The following is a 24,589-nucleotide window of genomic DNA, read 5'->3' on the forward strand; positions in this document are numbered from 1 at the left end:
CTTCCTTAAAGCGTGAACAGTGCTACTCTCAGGAGATCCCTAAGTAGTTTAAACGGGCTATGAAGGAAATGTTGCATGTTTTATGACACCATACCATGTTTGAACTTGAAGACAGAAATGCAGCGCGTCTGTGACAAGAGAACATCATTATATTGATGAATCGTTGAGGTATGTATTTTCTGCAAGCTGTCAGTACTTGCAGAAAATTGGAAGTGATACCCCAGCTTAATGCTGTGTGTATGTTTGTTGCCTTGCACAAAGGTCAGGTTGGCGTTGCTGTGTGGGCATGGGTGCTTTCCCTCGCTGGTCCAAATGGCGAGTAAAGGGAGCGACGAGGTGGAAAAATTGAAGACAAAGTTCATGTCAATGTGGCACAATGTGAAGTACAGTAAGTGATTTTCTGCAGGCTCGCAGACCGATGTAGTACAATGCTTGTATGCATCTATGTAGTAGTCCTGTGCTGCAAATTATATGTCTTATTTTATATTTCATGAACTTCTGAAATATTCTTCTGTTTTATGAATACAGTGCTAATTGAGATTTCTCACTAAGATCCCAAATTTTTTTTTCTCAAAAATTCTGAGTAGTTGAGACATGCAGTTGTAAGTGTAAATTCATCACTTGGTTATGAATTTACATGATTCGTGTACCAAGGCAGTCCAACCAGGCTGAATTTAAGACGCATTTTATTTTTTACAGAAAACGGCAGTATCTCATCACTTGCTGAAACGAGTTATTGGATATGACAAAAGTCAAAAGCTTGGTTTTTGTAGCAGCTTCACTGTGACTGAAAGAAACTTCACAAAAAAGCACCTAAATATAATTCTTGGAGCATGCTGCGGTTGAGTCACTACTGAAAATAGTTGAGATCTTTTCCTGGGAATAATTGCAACTTTAGTTTAACAGTTTTTTTTGTTCCTGTTAACATGAATTCAACTCAAAATAGAGTGCTTACAAACTTTTAAGTTAGATGAAATGACTTTAGCAGGTAGGTAGCATGAAACTACAGTCACACAGAGTGGCAGTTATAAAGCAGGTTTCTCACTTAGCTGAGTAAATACAATCTTTTAGAGTCTCTTTCAAAGTAAATTAGCCAAGCCCTGATATATGTTCTGTTCATTATGTATTCTAGGTTGGGCACTTAAATCCAAGACGCCATTCAGTAGAAACTCCCCAGCGTTTCTTCTGGGGAAGTGCTATCATTTTAAGGCAGAAGGTAAGTTACACAATATCATAAATTACATAAACTTACACTGATTTTGAAAATTTGACTTTAACTTATTGCAGTCATCTAAAACATAATCTTTTGATAATTGTTTTTCCTAAGATGACGACTGTGCCTCTGAAGACTGGCATGAATTCTCTGATAACCTCGTCATGGGGAACGTAGAGGCTTTCCGAAAAGATTTTGCATCTCGTTTGTGGCTAACGTACCGGGAAGATTTCCCTCCGCTGCCAGGCAGCACTCTGACCTCAGACTGTGGCTGGGGCTGCATGCTGAGGGTTGGGCAGATGATGATGGCTCAGGCTCTTGTTCTGCATGTCTTGGGCAGAGGTGAGTTGAAAAATTAAAAACACAGTTAAGCTTGGATCGCTTGACATTTTAACTAGATAAATGTCTTTTTTTTAAATAAAAGTCCTAAGTTGACTAAAGTCTGACACTTTTACATGTTTTTAATGTTAAAAGCAGGAACTAAGATTGTTTTTTTCCATCAGTCTCAACCTGAAACTGAAAGCTAGATTTAGTCTGAAGCACATTTCACCCCTTAAACATAATTTTTAACTCAGTCTTATATTTCTATAGGGTTGCAGGGTTTCCCCCAGTGTATTATAAGCCTGGCGGCCCACCATGCTTTACTAGACCCCCCCCCCCAGGCTAAGTGTTGCTTTTATTTTTAGAAAAATTAACAATTGGAGGGGAAAGGGGTCACTTTTTTTTTCCTTTTATCTTAAAGCCGGATTGCAAGCGTCTCTGGTGTTCTGAGAGTTTCACTTGCGGAGCAAATTTATTTCTAAAAGATTTATAGGTTTATAGTTAATACATTTAAAGTTGGGAGCGGACCAATCACACAGCTCGCGCCTCTACGCGTTGCCTCCCGCGCTGCTGCTGCTTTATCTCAAGTTATCTCAGCGCGGATCCCACTCTCCTCTTTTCACTCAAACTGGACACAGGCTGACTTGTATGGATATTTACACCAACCGCCAGTGAGAAATTATTATGTAATGGAGAACATCAAGGTAAGAGTTTAATAGGAACCGCGTTAGCTCTGGTTGCGCAGCTCTATGTGAACCACAGAAATAACTTGTAGTCAGGCTTTCAGAGGTGCTCGTTGAGCGAGGTGAGAATGATTTATATTTGTGGACAAAACATGCGGCCTTTACATCTCAACACGCTGCCCAGCGTGTGGCTCTGTCTTCCCTGTAAAGTTTATGTATGGTCCCGGTTGGCCGGGTTAACGAACCAGCGCTAACCTCGTCATGCAGGTTCACCCGGTGAGGAGCTTTCGCGCTCTCCTCGTAGTCACGCTTCACGCTGGTTTTATATCATTTTATCATTATTTTTAGTATAATTTTTCCCGTATTAAAAAAGAGGATCATTTAATGCTAGCTTTGGACAAAACGTTTGGCTCTTTTCCTCTTTAATCTTGCCCGGGATTGACGAGTGACGCTCTCCATGGGCGACGTGCAGCGACCGCGTGCTGCTAAAACGAAACAACAACAAAGCGTGTTGACGTCACAGATCACAGAGTTTAATCTCATACAAAGCAATCGACAACAAAGCTGCAGAGGAACAGAGATATGCATTTTCTCATAAAAATAAAAACACACAAGGGGGAAGACAGACAAATACAAAAAGGCAAAAATAGCGGCCGCGTTCTCTCTCTCTCTCTCTGTGTACGTAATTTTATACCTAATAGGTGTTTCCCTATTTAATATATGCAACCAAGGCGTTCCGTTCTTTGACCAATCAGAAACTCCCTCAACACCCAGAGATCCTGGGACTCCCCCTATCTCAGCTCCGATGTCTGGCTTTTATCTAAGTGAAAGGGCGGACGACTTCGTCCTGGGCCGCGCCAGGTACGGGGAGAGGCGCCAAAGAGTCTGTAACTCCTATCAGAGTGTAAATTTTATAGCTTTGTGTCTGTCAGCGGGGGAGGAAAAAAGGCCCTGCTTTGGCCTGCTTCTTCAGCTGAATTCCCAAATGTTCAACAGAAAACTGTTCCAAATAAAGTGTTGGCTATCCCTTTACACATGTCGTAAGATTAAGTGTATTTTTAGCATTAAATAATCATTTTCCTTAACACCCGTTATACGATGCATCAAACCGTATCGAATACTTTGTCTATTTAGTCAGCCAGAGTTGAGGCGCGCGGAGATCAGAAAAACTCGAGCAACAAATTTGAGCAGCCAGAACAGCTTCTGTGGCCCCTTATTAAAAACGCAATAGACAGAAATTGAAGAGCTACTAAAGCCACATTAGCAGCATTACATTAAATTCCCCGTTTGTTGCGCATCTCTGAGCGCAGTGCAGCGGATTTGACTAATGCAGGGTCGGTCCTATGCTGTATGAGGCCTGGAGCAGAATTTGACCGAGGGGCCCCTCTTCCTGCTAAAAACATCACCACCTCTAACAGTTTCTGTGTTAGGGGGAGTAGTTTAATTGACCAACCTAAAAAGCAATAACTTATAAATTTATACAAGTAATAAGTTTACTAATTTGTATTTGAACAAACAGAGCTCAAACTCAAAGATTAAACTCGCAGCATCAGATTGTAGCTATGGTAACAAAACAATCTAACTGTTAAGATTGTTCTTTGAACTTTTACAAAGTAAACTTGCCAGTTCCTTACCTTCTTAAATTTAAATGTTAAATCATTTAAAATATTTTAATTTATGTATGCTGAAACCATTAAATCAAATTTAGCAGCATTGATAATGTCAATAAACAAATGTTACATTTATGAATCTGTGGTCTGTGTTAAAATATTAGCATTTATGGGCCCCTGAAGCCCTGGGGAGCCTGAGGGAGCCTCTGACTTAATTTGGATTAAACAGGAGTGCAAATAGTTATACATTTTAATTGTATTTTTTGATTAGTTTTTTTAAGACTAGTTGTGGGTTTAAATGGTGTTCCACTGGCGATGTTTTCAAGTAACGTATAATTATCCAGTAATACTTTTACTTTTCCTGTCAACTTAACATCTTTTAATACAAAAACATGGTGGGCCGCCTTGGTTGCCCGACCACCGGGTTTAGCAAGTTTTCTGGGGGAAACCCTGCAGGTTGAGTGCTGCACTGGTGTCTGTATATTTTGTGGAATAAGGGGAATGACATTACAGCCCTTAAAACATGACATTTTCTAATGCAGCTGTAAGCAATATAATGCACAATTAAGTGTTTCAAAGTATGTCTTTTTTTTTTTTTAATAAGACATTACAATTTTTAGAAATTTATATAACTTGTATGATATTGTTTCTATTCTTTTTCTCAACTCTCCTGCCCAGAGTTTTTTCAGTTCAGTCTTTCAGTTTGGAGGGTTTTTAATCATAAATGGTTTGTTGATGTCAGAAATCGAAATGTTTTTTTAAATGCATTAAGGCTGTTTCATTTGACTACCATACATTTTCCTTTAAAAGTATAACACAATCTGTTGCAGAACTGTGTAGATGATGCATGTCTTCATAGGTTGGATTAGATAGAACTGATCAGTGTCATATTTCTCAGTTTAATATTTTAACAATTTCCTGAAATAAGTACCAATGAGTAGAGAAATGGGATTGGGCTGGAGAAGTATTATAACTAGAGAATTCCTTATATTCTTTACAGTCTCACTGACTAATGAAGTAATTTAAAAATCTTTTCTCTTTTAAAATTTGCTGTAAAATCTGTCACTAATAAAACATTTCCCCATAAAGATATGAAAGTCCACTTCAGGGCATTAATGGATCAATTTTAAATTTGATTCACTTTGAATCAAGGTCATTTTGTTACTGCTTCTGACTTGATTCTGAGTTATTTTATTACCTGAGCTACTCCCATTCGCTCTATGTTAATCTCCCACCCTGTTTGTAAGGCTAAGGTAGTGTTAAAGTGAAATACTGGGACACTCAAACATAATTGAACCAAGTTATGACTAACCTGTTTCTGAAATGAGTAGAATTCAGGCTTCTTGAGCCAAGATGGCTTATTTTTAAGGTCTTCATGAGTTTATATTTTTAATGCTCTAAAACTGAGGTTAGAAATGTAGAAAGATCAGGCTTATTACACAGTTGATTAGGGCCTGGCCAAAAATAAACATCAATTCCTTTACATTGAGCACAACAGCTTACAATAGAAAATGAGAACTCTTTAAAAAAAAAAAAAAATTAAATAGTTCTGCCCAATATTGTCAAGTTTAGGTGCACTTTAAATGCCATCTTAAACACAGCTGAATAAGGAAATGTTTGAGAGTTACTTGCATGAGGAAAATGCAATGTATTCATCAACAGTTGTATAGCTCAGGGTAATGTAGAATGTTGTCACAATTAGGGTCGTAAAAGTTTTAACAAGTTGGCTCCAAATTACTTTGACTATACAGAAACGGAACTCCTTAATAAAGAATACACCTACAGTTTATACGGCATTTATGAGGTTGATTTGAATTAATTAGCTGCAAAGGTTTACAGAATAAAATGCATTTTATTTGCATTGTAAATGATATTTGAGAGAGAGAATTTGGGGAACTCGAGGAATTTTGTAATTAACATAAATGCTTGGAATTGTTTTTCTAATTATACTAGATATAATTAGAATCTTAGAGGATTCTGACTCAACCTTATTCATTCATTAATTTTTCTGCAGACTGGTCTTGGCCGGAGGCGCTCACCCTCCAGCCCTTAGATGTAGAAACGCGGACCACCACAGCAGCTAAGCGACTTGTCGCTTCTCTGCAGGGCAACCCCAGGATTTCTGAAAGCAGACAGTCTCTTGCACCTCAAGCCCAGGCATCAGGATCAGCAGAGGAAGCAGATGCACATTTGAAGGAGATGGACCACAGAAATCTGGTGTCCTGGTTTGCGGACGTCTCCTCAGCTCCACTGGGTCTGCACAGTCTGGTCCGTTTAGGAATGATGATTGGAAAACAGGCAGGGGACTGGTATGGACCAGCTATGGTAGCACACATCTTGAAGTAAGTTTGACCTTCACGTATGCACTATGCAGACAACTACTATTTTAAACATGCTAAAATACTAATACTCTGAAGTTACTATTAAAAAATGTCCAAGTCTCAACTTTTATGGAGCATGGCATAATTCTATGCTCCAGGTCAAGTTAACACAACCTAACCTAAAAACTCACCTTGAGTGAAATTTACAAATTATGAACATTTCAATCAGGAAACCACAACAAGACAAACATGTTGGAGGAGATAAAATCCATTAGAGGTTGACATTTATTATATTTATCTTTTATTGTGCAAGATTTGTAATCATAAGGATTTTTATTTATTGTTGTCGTGATAAGTTTCAGTTATTGATTGTAAATAAACTTATAGTAGGATCATGTTGTGCTGTGGCTCTTTTTTGTTGTCATATGTGCAGGTGTACTGTTGACAAAACATTCTTCAACACAATTCAAAATAATGCTCCCTTTTCAGCATAAAAGTAATAATATCCCATATATTTTGTTAAATGTAAACTTGGCTTTCACCCTCAGTTTCTCTCCTTTTCTTACTTGCCTCTGTCTACTTTTCCTGTCTTTTTGTTTTAGGGAAGCTGTCAAGGAAGCGATGGAGCCTGGCTTGGCGAGTATAACTGTCTACGTCTCCCAGGACTGCACAGGTATAAAAGATGATGCTGCCGTTGATAGTACAGGAAACTGGGCACGGCGCCCAAGTCGACTGCTCTTTTATTCCTCTGTCGTTCTGCTGCTGTGAGATTCCAGCTGCTAAAAGTGGGGGACAGGACTCTCTGTGTCTATTCCCCACAACAATCGCATCCATTTCAAATCTATAACATGCCGCCACGACCTCCTCTTAACCTCAATATCTCAGCTGATTCATGTTTGTCTTCTCAATAGCAGAAGATAGCTGTTTGTGTGAGTTGGTAGCTTTTTTTGTTAGTGCTAGTCACAGTGAGAAACAACATTAAAGCTTTTAATTTTTTTGGAAATCAGTCAGCATTTGTAAAATATTACTTTTCTTTAAAAGCTGAAAAAAACTTCTGTGAGGGAGGAGGGGAGTTGTGTTTTATGTCTGTAATTTCAAATCTGAACTGTTTCCTTGGTGAAACAGTTGATGCATATTTTTCTAATTCTAAAGAGTCTAACAATACATTTATTTCCATTCTACATACTTAACATGCTTTCTGGATGGAATGATAAGGACTGTTTAAAAAAAAAAAAAAGATATTTAAGAGAAAAATGTGTAAAACAGAATTTAAGGTTCCTACTCACTCCAGAAAAGAGGAATTGGATAAATTTTTGCAGGTCTGCAAACGCTCTGTCTGCACTTAGGATGATCAAGCTACCTTCTGATCCCGAATGCTCAGAACGACTCCATCTGACGCATTCTAACCTACTTTCTGATTTAGGCAATGATTATTTGACCTTATGGTGGTCCTCATAGACTGAAAATAAGTAAAGCACTTTTGTAAATGTTGTAAATGAATGAGTTTATTGAAGAAAAATTAAGATCGGTAAAAGGTTTAAGTGGCTTTTGTGTCACAAACAACAAAATTGTATGAAATTCTCCAATAGTGCACAATATGCAGTTCATACAGTTGTGTCATGGATAAAATGATGAGAATGTAAAGTAGCCTAATGTCTTAAAATTATATTTTTAAAAATACAATAGACTCAAGTTCTAAAAACAGAGACGTAACTCAATTGAACTTTTGTATTGACCTTTTCTAGTGTACAATGAGGATGTCATGGACTGCCACAAGGCCCTGAAAGCAGGAGAAACCTCTGGTGAGGCAGCAGATAGTCCTCCTGTTGCACAAAAAAGCCAACCGTCAACAACCCCCACACTGCCAGAGAACCAAGCTGTCGTCATCCTCATCCCTGTGAGGCTCGGAGGAGAAAGGACAAACCCAGAGTATTTTGACTTTGCAAAAGTGAGTAATTCCATTTTTTCTGTAGCTTTTTTTTTTAAGATCTCATAGACATCATAGGGTTAATGTTAAGTCCAAGTGATTTTGCCGTAGAAGTTCAGTAATCATTGTTGTAAATTGCAAATTTAGAATGTCAGTTTTACATTTGAGAGATCAGTTTTGTGGATGATTTCAGGTCTCATTTTGTAAAGGTCTGACCTGTCAATATTGATTTATGTCAATTCTGCTTAAAAAGGAAAAAAACAAACTTAAATCAACATTAGTCAAAATACTTGTTTTCAATTATATTAGAAAAAAGAAATCATGAAATCTGTCAAACAATTTCTTAAATATATTTTTATGCCTTTTGCGCTTCCTGTGACTTTGTTTCAGAACACCACAATATCGAAAATGTTTAACTTTAAATCTGCTTCCCTCTGTAGCAACTTTAATACTGAAGAGTGTTGTTGTTAATGTGGTGTGGTGCATCCACTCAGCAGAAAAGATCACAATTAGAGTTTTTACCTGTCACCAGGCAACAAAGTCATTTTCTACTGTTCAACTTAAAGATAGTCTAGAGATTGTTCTGCTTTTATTTCATCAAAGTAAGAAAAAACATTAAACAGTGGTCAGACCCAGTCAAACTGAAAATTGACCTATTCGGGTCACAAGCTAACTTCTTGGTTCATCTCCGGAGTTAATTTAATTCCAGTGCATTATGTAATGAACAAAATGAAATCATTTGAGCTCTAATTCAGACATATGTGTGCTTCTCTGCTCATTTAGAGGCTATTGCGTCTGGAGTACTGCATAGGCATCATTGGAGGGAAGCTCAAGGAGGCCTGCTACTTTGTGGGATTTCAAGGTCAGTGCCAGCATAATGGAAAATGGAGAAAGATACATTCACGCAGAGGTTGGTGTGAATAACAAATTATTTTTGCATAATATACCCTTTGTATGTGTAGAGACAAAGTAAGTTAATGTATTCATGTTTGTATGAGGAAAACGAAGAGGAGTAGAGATGAAACCGAGTGAAGCGGGGCTTACTTTATTCTCTCTGACCCATCAAAACCTTGCCCATTTATCACAAGTAAACCTCCCAAGTTGTAAACCATAATTGATTTCCATAGGCGGCATGCATTAAATTTCATCCGGGCGCCCAAAGTGAGCCACTCTTCATCACCTTCAGCAGCCAGGAGAAACCTTCAGTTGTACATCTTGGCAGTCAATATTTACGCATTTACATTTTACCCATTTGAAATACAGTGTTGGATGATGTCTAAATGACAAGCAATACATTCTCCCTGCCAGTGCACAGCTCAGCACTGCATTCATCATATGCAAAACGGTCGAATATAATTGTGTGTTTGTAAAAGTAATTCCCCCACACAAAAATTAAATGACAAGCTCTTTTCTTGCGGGTGTAAAAAATGTGCTTGTACAAACGCATCTGATTATGCAGAATTTAATCCACCCTGCTGGATATTAAAAAGCAACAGCCTTCTTGAAAGCACATTTGACGCACACAACCCCAACATGTAGGTCCGGCGGGTGACTTTGAGCTGCTCTGCATAGATATTGAGGAGAAGCACTTTTTTTTTTTTTTTTTCCCTGTAATAATCTGATGTTTTTGAATAACTTGTCTTTTGTTTTGTCCTTGCAGATGACAGCTTGATTTACATGGACCCTCATTACTGTCAGTCTTTTGTGAATGTCAGCACCAGCGATTTCCCTCTTCAGGTAACGTAAAATTACACAGACTGGCTGACTGAGGGCTCCAGTAAGTGTGGATTTTATAGTTTCTGTGAGTACTTATAGGTGTGAGTCTTAAAGCAGCACTCAGCCCAATCACTGAGTCTGTATTGGCTGATTTATTTGCTGCTCAGGTAAGCGAAGTTGCCACCTAAGAGAAATACTGAAAATGCATGCTCTAGAAGATTTAACTGAAATTTTATAGATTCATTAGACATGGAGTGGTGTATTTCAAGTGTTTGGTTCTGTGGCAACTGTTTATGGTCTAAAGCAAATGAGAACCCAAATTTACTTCCTCAAACGGTAGAAAATTGCATAAGACTGGTAAAAAATGTTTTGTTTTGTTTTTTTCTTTGTTTGGGGCTAATTTTACATGGGCTGCTGTATCATTACAGTATTGCATAATGTTGAACAGCCTGTGGCTCTGCTGAAATGTTGAGGAAACCCAGGTTGGTTTAAAAGAACTGCAGCTGGTTTGCAGTTTTCCTAATGTTTATTCCAGATTAGAGGAGGATAGAATCTGAATCTTGCCCCTCTGTCTGGTTCTGTTTCTGGAGATGGAGAGTTGACCAGAAATGGATCTAAGTGGTCTGGAAGGTTGATACAATGACGGTTGATTGAGAATGCATTTGGTGCTTAGAGATTCAGCGATTCATTTAAAGAATGAATCACTGAAGTGGTGTAGCAATTTTAACCCATGTTCTGGATATATTTTTGTGTGATGGATATTAAAGGGGCAATATTATGTCATCTTTTTTAGCTCTACATCATATTTTAATATTACTCCCACATCAAGAATATACCTTCAATGTTGCATTGATTCTTTGATACACGTTTGAGAAATAATTTAATCTCCCATGGTAACCAAAAAGCTTGGTGGGACGTAGCTCCACCTTCAAGCGCAGCTTCTGAGCTTCTGCCACAGAGCAGCACTTCCCTGCGACTCCCCCACTCAGCTCCATCAGGCTATCTAGCACACCTGGTGAAACTGCACATCTGAGCTAATTATTCAAGCTACTTCTCAGTGCAATGCTGGTAAAAACTTAAAGATTAATTTCCAGGAGGCTGAGTTTCAGAAAGAGCAGGAGTTTTAAACAAAGACTCAATTTCAAGACATTAAATCAGGAAGTAAAATTTATTTTAAGTAACAGTTATGTAATTATGTTATAAAATAGCACTATATGCCTGGAAAATGCATAATACTGCCTCATTTAAAGCACTGATTCTTTTTTTAAAATAAATACTAGGATGTATTTGTCTAAGTGTAGAGGAAAAGTGTGAGGAATATGAGTTTAATTTCTGTAAGTTACTTGGATAAATGTACTTTTCAGTGATGTTTTTGTAAACGTTGATGCTGTACCATACAACATTGCAATAGGCAAGATTAAAATGCATACACGGTGCAGATCAAGATTTTTTTAAGTGATGAAGATTGTATTTGTTTATATTCTAGACAGGCATGAATATTTACTAATATTTTGATGATTGTCTTTAGATTTTTAATTTTCCCTCTATTTTGTTTTAATTTTGCTAGTCATACCATTGCCCCTCACCAAAGAAGATGCCTTTCAGCAAGATGGATCCAAGCTGCACTATTGGTTTCTATTCTAGAAGTGCTCAAGATTATGAGAGAATCAGGGAAGAAGTGTCCAAGGTAAAGAAACCTAACTCAGAACACCTTGAAATAACTTAATTAGTGAAGTAATTGTATTGGTAATTTTCCAGATATGGTTTTTGATGGGGGTTTTGTTGGAAAAAAATCCTAGATGAATTTAATTTTGCTAGTCCTACATTAGTTGAGCAGTAGGTGGCAGCATTTAGCCACAAATCTAATTGAATTGTCATCCAGTCAATATGCTGTACAGCTGTTTCAAAAGCCCTGTTCCTGCCTATATCTGTTGTGTTTAATCTACTTATTTTACCATTAAAATTAATTCAATTTGCATAAAGACACTTTCTTTGGAGTAGAAATACAAAATAAAAGTTGCTGCTCTGTTTTTTGTTCCAGTTGCTGGAGCCATCAATGAAGGAGAAATATCCGCTGTTTACTTTTTTGCAAGGTCGCAGCGCAGATTATGACCTGTCGGCGGGTCTGAGCACAGAGAAGCGGGAATGGCCCTTTCTTAGGGAATCGCGCAGAACCGTCACCACAGCTGGAGACTTTGTGCTTCTCTGACAGTCCAGTTTGACGGTACAAGAAATGTTCCTTCATAACGATTCTAACTGTTGAAATTCACTGCATTATGTCTGTCAGTGTTTGTCTGGCAGTGCAAACTGTGGATTATTCTTTTTGGGAAGTTATTTGACATTATGTGGAGTTCTACTGAATCTAAATTCATAACATTTTTTTACATGTAGAATTAATAAGAAATCTTTGTATTTTGCATCACTATTTATATTTTTGTAGTCAGTATGTTTATATCAATGGTTCAGACATCTTAAGTTGTCAAAAGTTGGGTTTCATTTGTAAAATTAACTTGATGTAAAAAAAAAAAAAAAAAACAATCCAACTTTGGAAGGTCATAAAAAATATCTACAGTAGAAATAAGCACAGCTTGCACTGCTCTTGATGGAACATTGTTTTGCATCTAAACTAGCTGAAGTCTGCAGTGTGATTATTAAATTAAGTATGTAGGGAGAAAATGAACAGCCATAATGTTTTGAACAAAGCTATAAATCATTTTTAAAATGTATTTTTTTTTCCCCCAAATGAAACCCCAGGTTTAGTATTTGGTTGTATTTGTTTTGAAGATATATTTGTATAATTTTGACTCTGTCCTGATCTTTCAATACCAACAGTGTCAGGCAGATGTGTTTGGAATAGGATCTCCAGCTAGAGCAGCACTTTTTATAATCTGTGCTAATAAATACTAATCAGTAAATACCAAGTCAGGTTGTGCCAACTTAAAACCGTAACGCAACCAAATTTGACTTGTTCAGTTTATGATTTATCAAACAAATACACAAAATTGTATCCAATGACACTACATAATAGGTGGAGGCATTTTCAAGTAAACAAAAAATCATAAAATGGTCCTAAAAGTCATAATTTCAAGAAAAACACAAACCCTGGCCTCAACATTTAGTGGTAGCAGCAGTAAGAAAAACTGTATCTGTTAAGTATTATAAACACATAATACTGGGCAGCCTCTTCTAGACAACATGTTACCACTTTTGACAAAATGCAAAAATTTGATATGGTGGTAACTCATGTCAGTAATAAGTAGCCTGAGTTCTGAGCAACGCATCTGCTTTTTAAACTTGGGACTAGAACATGATTAGTTGGGTTTGATGTTATACCCAGATCCAGGTTTCGACTTCATAGGTAAATAGACCACAGCATTAATAGCCGAAAAATATTTATTCCTTGCTTGCTGTTGTCCCAGTTATTTACCAGATGTTTTTTTTGAGAAAATTAAAGGCAGATTAATTTATTGAGTTATTATTCTTAAAGGTATTCATTGTTATTACTGTAATAAGTGTTACTACTTTTGCAGTTTGAGATTCATGAATCTAGAGCTGTGATTCCTAAACTTTGTATGCTAGCTACACAGATGCAGAATTTAAAGAACTTATGGCATTAACATTCAATATAAAATGTAATTTATTTTTTTAAACATCTTTTCTAGCTTTTACATCAAAAATGCATTTCACCATTTTTTCTCATTTTTTCTTGTATAATAGCTTGTCTGTAAAAGGTTTTTAAGACTGCACACTGAATGATTTGTAACACTGTGAGATACCGACCCACTGGAACCACTGATCTAGAGTATTTACAATGTGTTCCAGGTAAAGTGAACACCTTAAACATTATTTCACTTCAGCACTTTACGTGAAGTCCATGTGCCATTTAAAGCGGGTGGAGTAACTATTTCAGTTTCTGTACTTTCTATTCTTAATCTAGATTAAACTCTGAAACACATGAAGGAAAAAATGCACACATTGAAGGAAGTTCTTCACAATTCAGCACAGAGTTCACTTAAGTTATAGTAGAGCTTTTTCTTTTTAAACAGTAATATATCAAAGTCTTGTGTGACACCATACCACCAATGTGCTTTGATTACTTAACTGGAAGATTGCTGGTGTGAATCATCTATTTATGAACAGCACATTTCCATCAGCATAAATCAAAGTCAGAAAATTGCAATATAAAGACACATTTACTATATGAATAAATATTACTTTTTGTCTAAGGTGCATTTGACAGTCCTGCTGTAAATCTTTCAAATATTCTCTGATGCATTTCCACTTATTTCCCTCAGTTCCAACAGTAAATAAGTGAAATTCACTGCAATAATTACAGAATAATCTAAAATTAACATGAAGTACACTAGCTAATGTGTCCAAATGTCATTGTCACTTAAACATTATAAAATATTCTTGTGTTCTTTTCTACACAAAAAATATTTTTCTGTGAATTTACTTCTGAAATGTTCAATAAAATGTTGAATAAAAGAGCTAAAAGTATTTTACTTGAATTAGTTTGCATTATTTCTTTATGTACTTGTTGAAAAATTCATAGCCACCCTAAAATAAAAGTTAAAAGGAAAATGAAATGTTTGCTTCATTTTCAGGACAGCATGCAAACCTCACCGATGTGTTGAAATAAATTCAATGCCTTTTCTCACCCAGTCAAATGTAGAAGATTAAAACTAATCGTACGTGCTAACCATCTCTACAGCCCATTAACCAGGAACCGGAAAAAATGTGACCCAGTGACACTGGCAGCAATTGTGTTCCTCTGTGGAGGAAAAGAAAATATCCTTGTGTGCAAAGCTCTGTTGCCATAGATAATCTGTTGCCCTGTTGCTGTTTTCCCTGTACAATGCAAATTCTTGTATTATGATGAGCTGTGCTTTTTAAAGGAGGGAAATGTCCCTTCTGTGGGGAAGTTGGGCCAAGGGTGAGGATAGATGGAGAGACAGATTGAGAGTGCCTCATTTGTTCTCACCCTGGACACATAAAGGCACTGTTTAGATCCTCTGCCTGATCATGTCTGTCCCCTTTTTTTTCTTTCTTTTTTGGCCTAGCAACAGACTTTGCAGATAGAGCGTGGACATTAAATATCCAAAAGCATCTACAGAGACATTCCTCTGCTTGAGGGATATTTGTCCGAAACATGAAATGCTCATTTGTTCTCCAGGCCGCCTGGAGATTTGAACATTGACTTTGTTTGCATTGTACTTACAGGGATCTATGAATATTTGAGTTACAGGAGCAAGAGAATTGCAATAAATGAGTAGTGGGTTTTGTAAAACAAGCAAGATGCAAACATGGATTCTTTTTAGAAATCAGTAAATTGGGAGGTTAATATTTTAGTTTAGGGTTCGAGTAAAGCATTGGCATGAAACTTTCATCTGGCATCTTAACAAATGAGACCCCTTTAAATGAGTCCAGTTCTGATCATTCAGAGACAATAATATGCAGTCTAATCCAAATTATAACACAATTGGCTATTCTTTTTTTGCTAATTTTATGCTAAATGGGGAAAAGTTGTGTAAGGAAGTCTAGCCAATTTTATTGAGTCTTTAACTTTACAGCAGTCCTTCATTTAGATAAAGAATGTGATGGCAGTGGACAGGAATCTTCTTTTTACAATAAGAAACCTTCAGTGATGCCAGTAACCATCAATGAAAGGGACATAATTAAACACAGAGGTGCTGAAACGGGCGTAATTTCTGTAAGACAGAAAAACAAAAATTATACATTATATTGGAGTTGATGGCAAATTCTCCAGTGAATGTATACAGGAAGTACAAGTAAATAAGCACAAGGTGTACTTTCTAAGGAAAGAAAATAAACATTGAGATATCTGGCAGTTCAGCCTCAAATTAAAGATGAGATCTGGGACCAACAAAGACTAGCTGGGAATTTTATTTTGTGTTCTTCACCTCAAGAAATTTACATGTATAGGTTAGAAAATTAGCATTGAAAAGTAAACAAAACATATGTGGCTGTCTTGGTGCCAGAAATATAAAAAGTCCAAAATTTGCACTATTAAATGAGTGTGTGATGTAACGGAGTAAAACTTACCAGTCATTAATTACAATTCGCCTTACTTCCACGTTTTAAAGAGGAACTGCTAAGTGAGGTTCTCAGATTCTCCTCAATGTAAAATCAGACACTGATGGATCGCTTGAACAACATCCAGGTGAATTAGTTGCTACTAAAAAAGTAAAATCCTATGCCCACAGTGTGTATATGTGTGTCTATCGAGGAAAAAAGTGATGTCTTTTTTTCATTTTCCATTTCTAAGGAGCGTGTAAATTTATATAGATGAATGTGTAGTTTACACATGTACAGCTTGTGTGTTAGACATTCTAAATCTTAGGTGTCACACTCCCTCCCTGACTTCACACCAGGTGCAGGGGCTCTAGATTTATACCCAGTAGCCCTTGCCCACCCTTGTGGAATGCCATGCATCTTCAAACAGGTACTTCACTTTGAAATCTCATCTCGGCGTGATCTCTAGGCGGCTAAATATACCCAGCTCCCAGATCTTGCAGCCGTCGGAGCGTAAATACCGCCTGCGCTGCATCGGACTGCGTTCAGAGTCTTAAGTCTGCCCGTGCAACTGTCCACTTGTCTCCACCCGTCTCCTGCAACGCCCTCCACCCCCACACCCGCCAAACACAAGCTCCTGGAGAAGTGCTGAGGCACTGCATGCCTAACACATCTCCTCTGGGCTGAAGCCAGACAAATGTCATGATGCTGTGATTAATCAGCGCCACACAAGACAGCTTTAAGGGCGTTCTACCCCGTGAACATGACCTACAGCTCACAGGTCAAAGGTCCCTCACCTTTTTTCCCTCTCTGGTTAAAAATGTGCTTTGTGGCATAACCAGAGCTGAATATCTGGATCATTTTGCACCAACAAAAAAAACTGTGTATGGGGTTGGCGTCTGGGGCGTAAAGTGTTTATGTTTCAACTTTAGATAATTCTGGAAAGGAGCAAGGAATATGGTTGATGTTTTGCTGAGCTGACGAGTCAGAATATTTTATACTGAGAAGATTGTTAGATGACTTAAAATTATTAGGATTAACAAGAAACATTTTTGAAGGTAAAATGAACAAATTATAAGACTATGTATTGTAAAAATATCTAAATAAATACATTTCAGGACTGCTTTTACAGTCCTGATATGGCTTCATTATTTTTTAAATCTTATGTCTTAACTTTATCGCTCTTATTTCCCCTGATTAATTTACAATTATTTTAAGAGATGTTTGTAACCTTGTGTGATATATTAGGATTTTTCAATGAAGTTTATGGCATTTTTTTGTCCCACATCTTTGTCCAAATTGAATAATTTATTTGACGCAGTACCTTAGATCCGTTATTTTTAGTGTTCATAAAATTTTACAATAAATAGATGTAGATGAGATAAGTACATCGAATTATGTAAATATGACATGTAGACATATACTCCATCTTTGTGGTTAAGGAAAATATAAGGGTGTTCCAAATTATGACAATCATTTGGGGGGTTTGAATTTAGACTGAGAAAATCCTAAGTTTAGAAAACTTAAGATGGTGTTTGGTTGCCTCATTGAGTGCAATGTAAAATGTATGAGCTTTCACAAACCATGGAAATACAAACAAGTCAACTTCTCCAATTTAGATGTCTTCTATATGTGTAATTGGACCTTTTTTAATCTATTTTATTTTCTTAAAAATAATTGACTACTGTATCTAATGTATGGGTTTGCAGGCTCTTCCTACGTTACAACAGGGAGAGGCTTCCTGTGGTGGGGCCCAAAGCAAAGCTTCACAAGTACCGTTGGCTAACCTCACCAGGCTGTGACAACATAAAGGGCACTGGAGTTAACATTTAGATAACGGATGTGTGTACTGCTTTCGATTTCCATTCCTGGTGACAGAGAATCTTGGGAACACATTACGGGTTGTGTGTGAGGGGAGTCTGTGCAATCCCATGTTTCCTGCATCTCAGGGGTGATGTGGAGGAACATCGAAATTCCTCATTCTGCTGTTTTCTGAGGCATGGCCAGCCCTCTGTCAGCTTTTACTAACCGGATGCATCCGAAGCCGGTGCCGAGGCTGAAGGCGGGGGATATTGTCTGCTGTGTAGCTGTCGACTTGTTTCTTATTGCATGCCAGTGTTGAGCAGGGCGGCAAGTGTGTTGTGTGTACGTGTGAAAGCCGATGTTGGAGGTTAGGAGGTTGTCAGCCTGTCTTTGTGTCTAAAATGCATATGGCGGGACATGCTTTGAATAAAGGAGAGTGCATCATCCTCCACAAACCCTCTGTAACAGTCATACCTGACTTTTGGCATCAATCTCTGCCATGCAGTAGGCAAGCAAGCTTTGCCTGGTTATCATTCCTTAGCATACACCTGGTTAATGACATACAGAGGCATGTGTGTGGGGGATTATGTGTTGGGAACAGACAACCATAAATCAGGAGGAAAAAAAGAGTTTCTGATGTGAGCTTTTTTCACTTGGGTTTTATTTGATTGTGTGTGTGGATCTGGCTGCATGTGTGTGTGGGAGTGTGATCTGTTCCATCCTGTTAAATTTGTGTCTTTGTGTGCTACTTTGCAATCTCATCTCCATCCAAAACTCCTGCAGGCCCCGTGCTTCATTACTGCGCAGTTGCAATAAAACCCACAGTAATTAAAGGGGCTCTGGTTGTAATTGCCTCAGTGAATCAACTTAATCAGCACCTGTGCTCACAGTCATTGTAATAGTCCAATCTAACCTTTTAATACCTCAGAAATTAGAACTGTAAAAAATTATACACATGATAATCATTCTGTATTTTGAAACTCTTGAGTGGACAATGATTCGACTATTGGCCAAGACAAATACTAAAGCTTCGTTATGCTGTGCGAGCATGTCTGTTCACATCGAAAGTGTATAAAGAATTAAAAAATGTTTTAAATTCTTTACAATACAGCAGGGATAACTGCACAGTGATAAAACGGAAATGTGTAGATCTTTTGCAATTTGTAGGTTTTGACATGGTGCAGTATCCTATTGAGGATATTCCGAAAGATCTAATGAGTTGAATGTGAGGGAGAAGCGATCAAACCATTTAAAATTTTAGAAGCAAATAATAGACTAAAAATACATCTAAAATTAGTTCTTGATATAGTGTATTTTGATTGTGCAATGACATTTTTGATTGAAGTTTTACCATTTGTGTGTGTAAAGACTCAACAGATTTTAGTGTTCTTTCATCAACATTTACTCTGTCCCCTGCTGATAATACAGTCAGATTGAACTAGTTACTCTTGTCTCTTATCAAGTGGCAACTTGAATTTACAGGGTCACCCTATAAATTTTGCTCAGCTAATTTAGGCTTGGCTCCCACAGCGTGGGGCATATCCACTGAAAAGTACTTACAAAACTAAATGTGATTTATTATATATATATTTCTTAATCAAATAAATTAGTTATAATACTCTTACATGCTCAATGGAGCAACTTGTCATTTTAACCAGTTGTATTTTTAAAATCACCTGTCCAAACCTGATGGTAAGATATTAAAAAAGTTCCATTTTGGTCTCACTTACTGAGAGCACTTTCTTTGACATGTTTGCTGTTTGCATAACATGACTTCTTACAACTTCAGAAAAGATCTGAATAAAAACAGAACTGCGCCAAAGTACCAGATGTTGCACAAAACGGTTATGTAGTCTCATTTCTATGGTGTTATTAAAAATATATGAGGTAAATGTACTATAATAGTTTTGCACAACAATTTCGATGTGATACAGTCAGTATATACTGTTCAAGAAGAAGAAGAGGAAGAAAAAAATCTGGGATAACGACACAGCTAAAATCATGAATAAATTAGCACACCCATTACTCTCACACCACTGGGCCCATGGCCTTATTGAAATATAGGTCTTTTCAACACATATACCTAATATACTGAAAAAGAACATTTAAAATGATTCAGTGGCTTGTGTGAACACATTAATTTTCAGTACTAAAAATATATTTTTAAGCAGGTTTTGAGCCCTTCTTCTTCCTTGTGTGGAATGCATAATGGATTCCTGTGTAATCCATTATGGCTGCTGAGGAAACGGGAGATAAAGAGTCATCGGCAGCACCCACCCGGGGTTGTTCTTCTTTAAATGAAGTTTTAATAAAGAACGACAGAAAGGCTGTACAAGGTCAATTATCAGGCTTTGCCCACCCACTGAAGCCCTTCTCAGATCCTTGTGCTTAGTGCACCATAATACCTGTCCGTCATAGCCTGCTGATCTACATGTAAAAATGTCAGACGACCAGATGAAGGCTGAACCTATCTATCCAAAACCTCTGTCAGAGTGCGTTTACTGTTGACTATTTTTCGTCCTGACTGGCACATAAGGTCGCCACTGTCACAGACTGGCAAATCAGGAGAGCTGACTATGGTCGATGTTCATTTGTCAGCGCCCTCGTTGAGGGGGATATCTCTTTATGCATCAAGAATACGTTAAAAGTCACTGGGGGCACAAGTGGAGATATTAATTTTGTGTGTCTGGCTGCTCATTCAGCGTTGAAAGTTGAAAGGTCCCCCCTCCAAGCCCTCTCAAGCTGTGAGGTGGATTTAATGTACATGGTGCTTATGAATATACTTATGTATTCATTTGAGCAATAATCGCCAGGCTGGGTTCCACACAGAAAAACAAACTGCCTAGCTTCCGGCAGCCATTTTAATTAAATGCCATGGATTGTCAAATTTATTGATCTCCCTCCCCTTCCCTGACACAACCCTGAAGGATGTCCTGTGCCATTTCCATATCTTTAGTGGGTTTTCCTGCTAATGCGAGATGAGGGATGAAAGGAGATGGAGGTCTGCTCGGCTAAATTAGGCCCGGCTCCCACAGCTTGGAGCGAAGGGAGGGAGGTGAGGTGAAAATGGATGTAGATAGGCTAAAGTGGGGTTGCACATGTCCTGAGGCAATAGCCTGCGAGCTGCAGCGAGGCCTCACTCTCAATCCTGCTCTCTCAGAGCAGATCTTTGTGCAGATGGGTATCTGACAGGCCTACAGCTGTTCTCCTAATTGTTCATTAAGTGTTCTATTGATTCCCTTATTTCAAATACATGTGTCTTTCAGCCGCTGCTCTCCATGTGATGTGGCAGGCATGCATGCCACGCACACATATTTACACGTGCACACAGACACGCGCATTCCTGGCTTGGCCAAGATGACAAGGCTGGCTGATGCCGAAAATGTGAACTGCCACTTCTAATCCAGGATTCCTCTCTCAGTGGGGTCCGGCAGGGCCTGGGAAGCAGAACCTCATTCAACGTACCAGGCTTTTATTTTCCAAACTTTTAGCATCAATCAATTAAAGTGCTGGCAGCAGCGTAGAAAAAATGTTTAATTCCTTGTTAAGCGGCAGCAGCCTCAGATTGCACCTGGCTGATAAGGGAGTTTTCATGAGTCTATTAGGTCCTGGTACTCTTGCCTGATTACTCTGAGAGTGTGCAAGCTTTATTTAGGTAAAAAATGATCAAGCAAAAAGAGGGAGAGGAGACGAGAAGGGAGGATACAAGACGAGTCAAGAAGTTAGAAAGGAAAAAGGCTGCAGAAAAGATTAGAAAGTCGACAACACCTTCACGTTTGAGCAAGTTTTATCAGCTGGGGCAATCTTCAGCTTTCAGACTGATTCTCGGCTAATCTGCTTCCAGAGTTACTGAAAACAAAAAGCTATGCTTAGACAAGTGTTTTGGCACAAAAGCTATTGGTCTGAAAAGTTGTATAAATAGATTGTGTTAAGCAATACATTTGTCCATACTCTGGGTCGAATGGATGGAAGCATCTAATCTTTTTACTCATCCTTTAAATTAGCTATGCAGACCTTAAATGCTCTGATGTACAGTGCTGGTAAGAAGGTTATTTACACTCATCATTAGCATGAATAATATTAAGTTTGGGACTTGGAAAAACAAATTTTTACTATTGTTTTTTAAATAAACATCCATTCACTGTCTACACCTGCCTGCAGCTGTCAATGGTTAAAAGGCGGGGTACGCCCTGGACAGGTCACCAGTCTATCAAAGAGACACACAGGACAAACAACCAACCACCTTTAAAGGGACACAGTTTCTCCTGTTCTGTTTAAGTTGAGCCAACTAGAACATGTGCAGATGAAGGCAATTTGTTTGAATGCTTTTGTGGTTTTCTAGAAAGAATAGTATTATGTAGACCGGTCAGAGATAAAGGGAGAAAAATCACCAGGCAAACTGTAACCATTTCTTTTTTTCCCACTTTGCTCTTAGCCTTACAATTTGGCTTTCAAATTGGACTTAGCGCTTCAGTGGGTCAAGTCATATACTTCCAGCCTGGGTGGTCGTCTCCATTTCCAGAGCAAGGAAATTCCATTGGCATTCCTGTGTTGAGTAGAGCGATAATGTTCTCTGTAAAACACAATCATTCACCTCCCTTCTCGCCGTTGTATAAAGCGCGAAGACCCCCCCCAATCAATACTGGCTGGCTGGGTGACTTATCATCGCTGCCTGGATGCAAAGCTGAAGAGAGTGCCGGGCAGCAGACAGTGGGCTGCATTCTGATGCAGACATGAGCCAACACCTGGTGGCTATGTCAGTGACCGATTTGTTATAAACCTGTCGTGCAGTAGATCTGCTGCTTGTATAATTAAAACAGAGGACAAAAATGATACATTTTTACAAAAAAATACATGTTTACAAAAAAATCTGAAGTGTGGTGTAGGATGACGATGGCAATGGAGGCTAATGAAAAGCATGCCTAGTTTGATCATCTGTTTTATTAGATACATGCTTTTTTCTTGAAATAAAACTTTCAAGAAATTGGTTGACATAAAATATTTGATACATTGCAAGAGGGTGTAAGAACACATCTTCCCACTTGACTGGGAAAATTACACATACAGGCACAACAACAGTTTAAAAGTTTAGATTAGAGCACGTCAATGTGCGAGGTTAGACCAGTGAAACGCTAGACCTAAATTCAATTAAGGTAATGTGGCAAGACAACAACTGTTCTTTATCCAATCACCCCCCCAAAAATGATGTTACTGCAGCAAGATGTGGTTCTATTAAATATTTATTATGACACATTTTTCATATTTTGTATTTCTATACAGTTGAAAGCCATATTTAATTTAACCCTACTTCAAAGGTATACAATTCTTTGCATTGGTCTGTGCTGTATAATCAAAAGTAATTGTGGTTGTGACATGAAAAAATGTGAACAGATTAAAGGGTTGCAATTTATTTTACATGGTACTGTGTACAGTTATTTTTCAATCATCCAGTAGCACTTTGGGAATATTATATATCTTCAGGTATGTCACCCTCTACGTTATGCAATCTGCCTATCTGGTAGCTCCAATGCAGGTTCTTTTGGGAGACATCTTTCCTACCTGCCCTAAAAAAATAACCTTGTTTTTACCTCCGAGCTAATTTGTAAACATTTTCAAGATGACCAGCTGTCTAAAAACTCCCTGGGATTGTTTGAAACATTTCAACCCATTAATTGAAAAAAGTTAATAGCCCACCACTAAATATGCATGTTAAATCTTGCCAACCATGGCAAACACATGTTTAAATGGTTGAGTCAATGAACGGCAAATGCCTGCCTACCTTTTTTCGCTTTTAGCATGCTGTGTGATGATATTTTCATAAGGAAAAATAGTAGTTCATGTTTAATCTTTGGAGTGTTTGATTTACAGTGGTAGGCTCTGTTTTTTATGTCCCATCTGGACAACACCAAATAAGCAATTTACCTTTTAAGCTTAGGACACTTGCAGACTGAAGATGAACCAGCTGAATTTTAAGTTGGCTGACTGTTTACTAACATTTCATTTACTATGGGTCATCTGGTGAATAAATGGGCTGGAGGGATGCTGTTTGGAATTGTCTTTAACTTTGCTGATGTCTGCTGCTGAGAGAGCCTGTTAATGGTCTCTAATTGGGTTAGTGAAGGGAATGTGTTGACATTTCTTATGTGCTACCAGTCCAGGCTTTTGCTTCAGCCATTCTGCTAATTCCACCATTATATATCTAGGGGTATTAATGAGACTGACACAAGTGATGTTGCAGGTAAAAGACAGTGAAATGGTCTGTAAACAGACAGAATTGATTCCAAGGCCGAGGTAATTGTCACCAGACTGCACTGAAATGAACAGATTCCCTCCTCCACTTCCTTTCAGCTCTGCTCTCTGTTCCTCCTCCTCCTCCTCCTCCTCTTTCTCTTCTTCTTCCCTGCACACCCCGTTTGCTCCTCCAGCCTTGTCCAGCCTTCCAAATAGTCTCTGACAGCATTCAGCAGAATCTGTCAAGGACATCAAAAAGGTACCCAAACACAGCGTGAAGTGCCGTCTGCTTACAAAAATGAGACTTGATCAGAATCAATACAGTTTACCCCTCTTGCTCAACACCAGAGCACATCCATCCACCAGCACAGAATCAGTTACACTGTTACTACTGATCTTCAGGATGCTGGCTCTACAAGCATTGCCTCTGAACAGAGATGAGTAGAGTACCCAAAAATTGTATTAAAGTAAAAGAAGTGTTACTTCAACACATTTTTGTTCAAGTAAAAAGTAGTCATCTGAGTAATTACTCATATTTGATCAGAACATCTGATCAAAATTTTAAAATTGATGCAGTCAGACAAAAAGTATAGTTTTGTGCAAATTATGGTATTTTAAAGAGTAAAATGAAAATAATTAAATAGATTTTGACAGAAGAAACACTTTTCCCAACTCTTTTTTTTTATGCAAAACGTTTGAAATTAGTACTTAAAGTAGGATATGTTAAA

General features: G+C 37.9%; 1 protein-coding gene across 2 annotated transcripts; it reads left to right on the plus strand.

Moving 5' to 3' along the window:
* atg4c (autophagy related 4C cysteine peptidase) lies at positions 1-12,326 on the plus strand. Of its 2 annotated transcripts, none has more exons than XM_023340193.1 (11): positions 1-168; positions 262-388; positions 1,133-1,216; positions 1,328-1,555; positions 5,842-6,169; positions 6,751-6,821; positions 7,894-8,096; positions 8,859-8,985; positions 9,736-9,812; positions 11,359-11,478; positions 11,833-12,326. In XM_023340193.1, the coding sequence occupies exons 2-11, from the start codon at positions 313-315 to the stop codon at positions 11,998-12,000; spliced, it is 1,482 nt and encodes a 493-aa protein (XP_023195961.1). In that variant the 5' UTR covers positions 1-168; positions 262-312; the 3' UTR covers positions 12,001-12,326. The 2 variants fall into 2 exon arrangements, with proteins under 2 accessions (XP_023195961.1, XP_023195962.1); XM_023340194.1 differs by having other exon boundaries at positions 8,859-8,937.
* Positions 12,327-24,589: the final 12,263 nt, after the last annotated feature.

The sequence above is a fragment of the Xiphophorus maculatus genome, chromosome 9 (genome assembly GCF_002775205.1).
Source record: "Xiphophorus maculatus strain JP 163 A chromosome 9, X_maculatus-5.0-male, whole genome shotgun sequence".
NCBI classification, from domain to species: domain Eukaryota; kingdom Metazoa; phylum Chordata; class Actinopteri; order Cyprinodontiformes; family Poeciliidae; genus Xiphophorus; species Xiphophorus maculatus.

Bases quoted from the DNA above. Each gene is read 5' to 3' on its own strand.
- atg4c (XM_023340193.1), top strand. From the start codon at position 313: ATGGCGAGTAAAGGGAGCGACGAGGTGGAAAAATTGAAGACAAAGTTC. The intron at 8,097-8,858 runs GTGAGTAATTCC...CTGCTCATTTAG, and splicing joins AGTATTTTGACTTTGCAAAA to AGGCTATTGCGTCTGGAGTA. The intron at 8,986-9,735 runs GTTGGTGTGAAT...TTGTCCTTGCAG, and splicing joins AAAGATACATTCACGCAGAG to ATGACAGCTTGATTTACATG.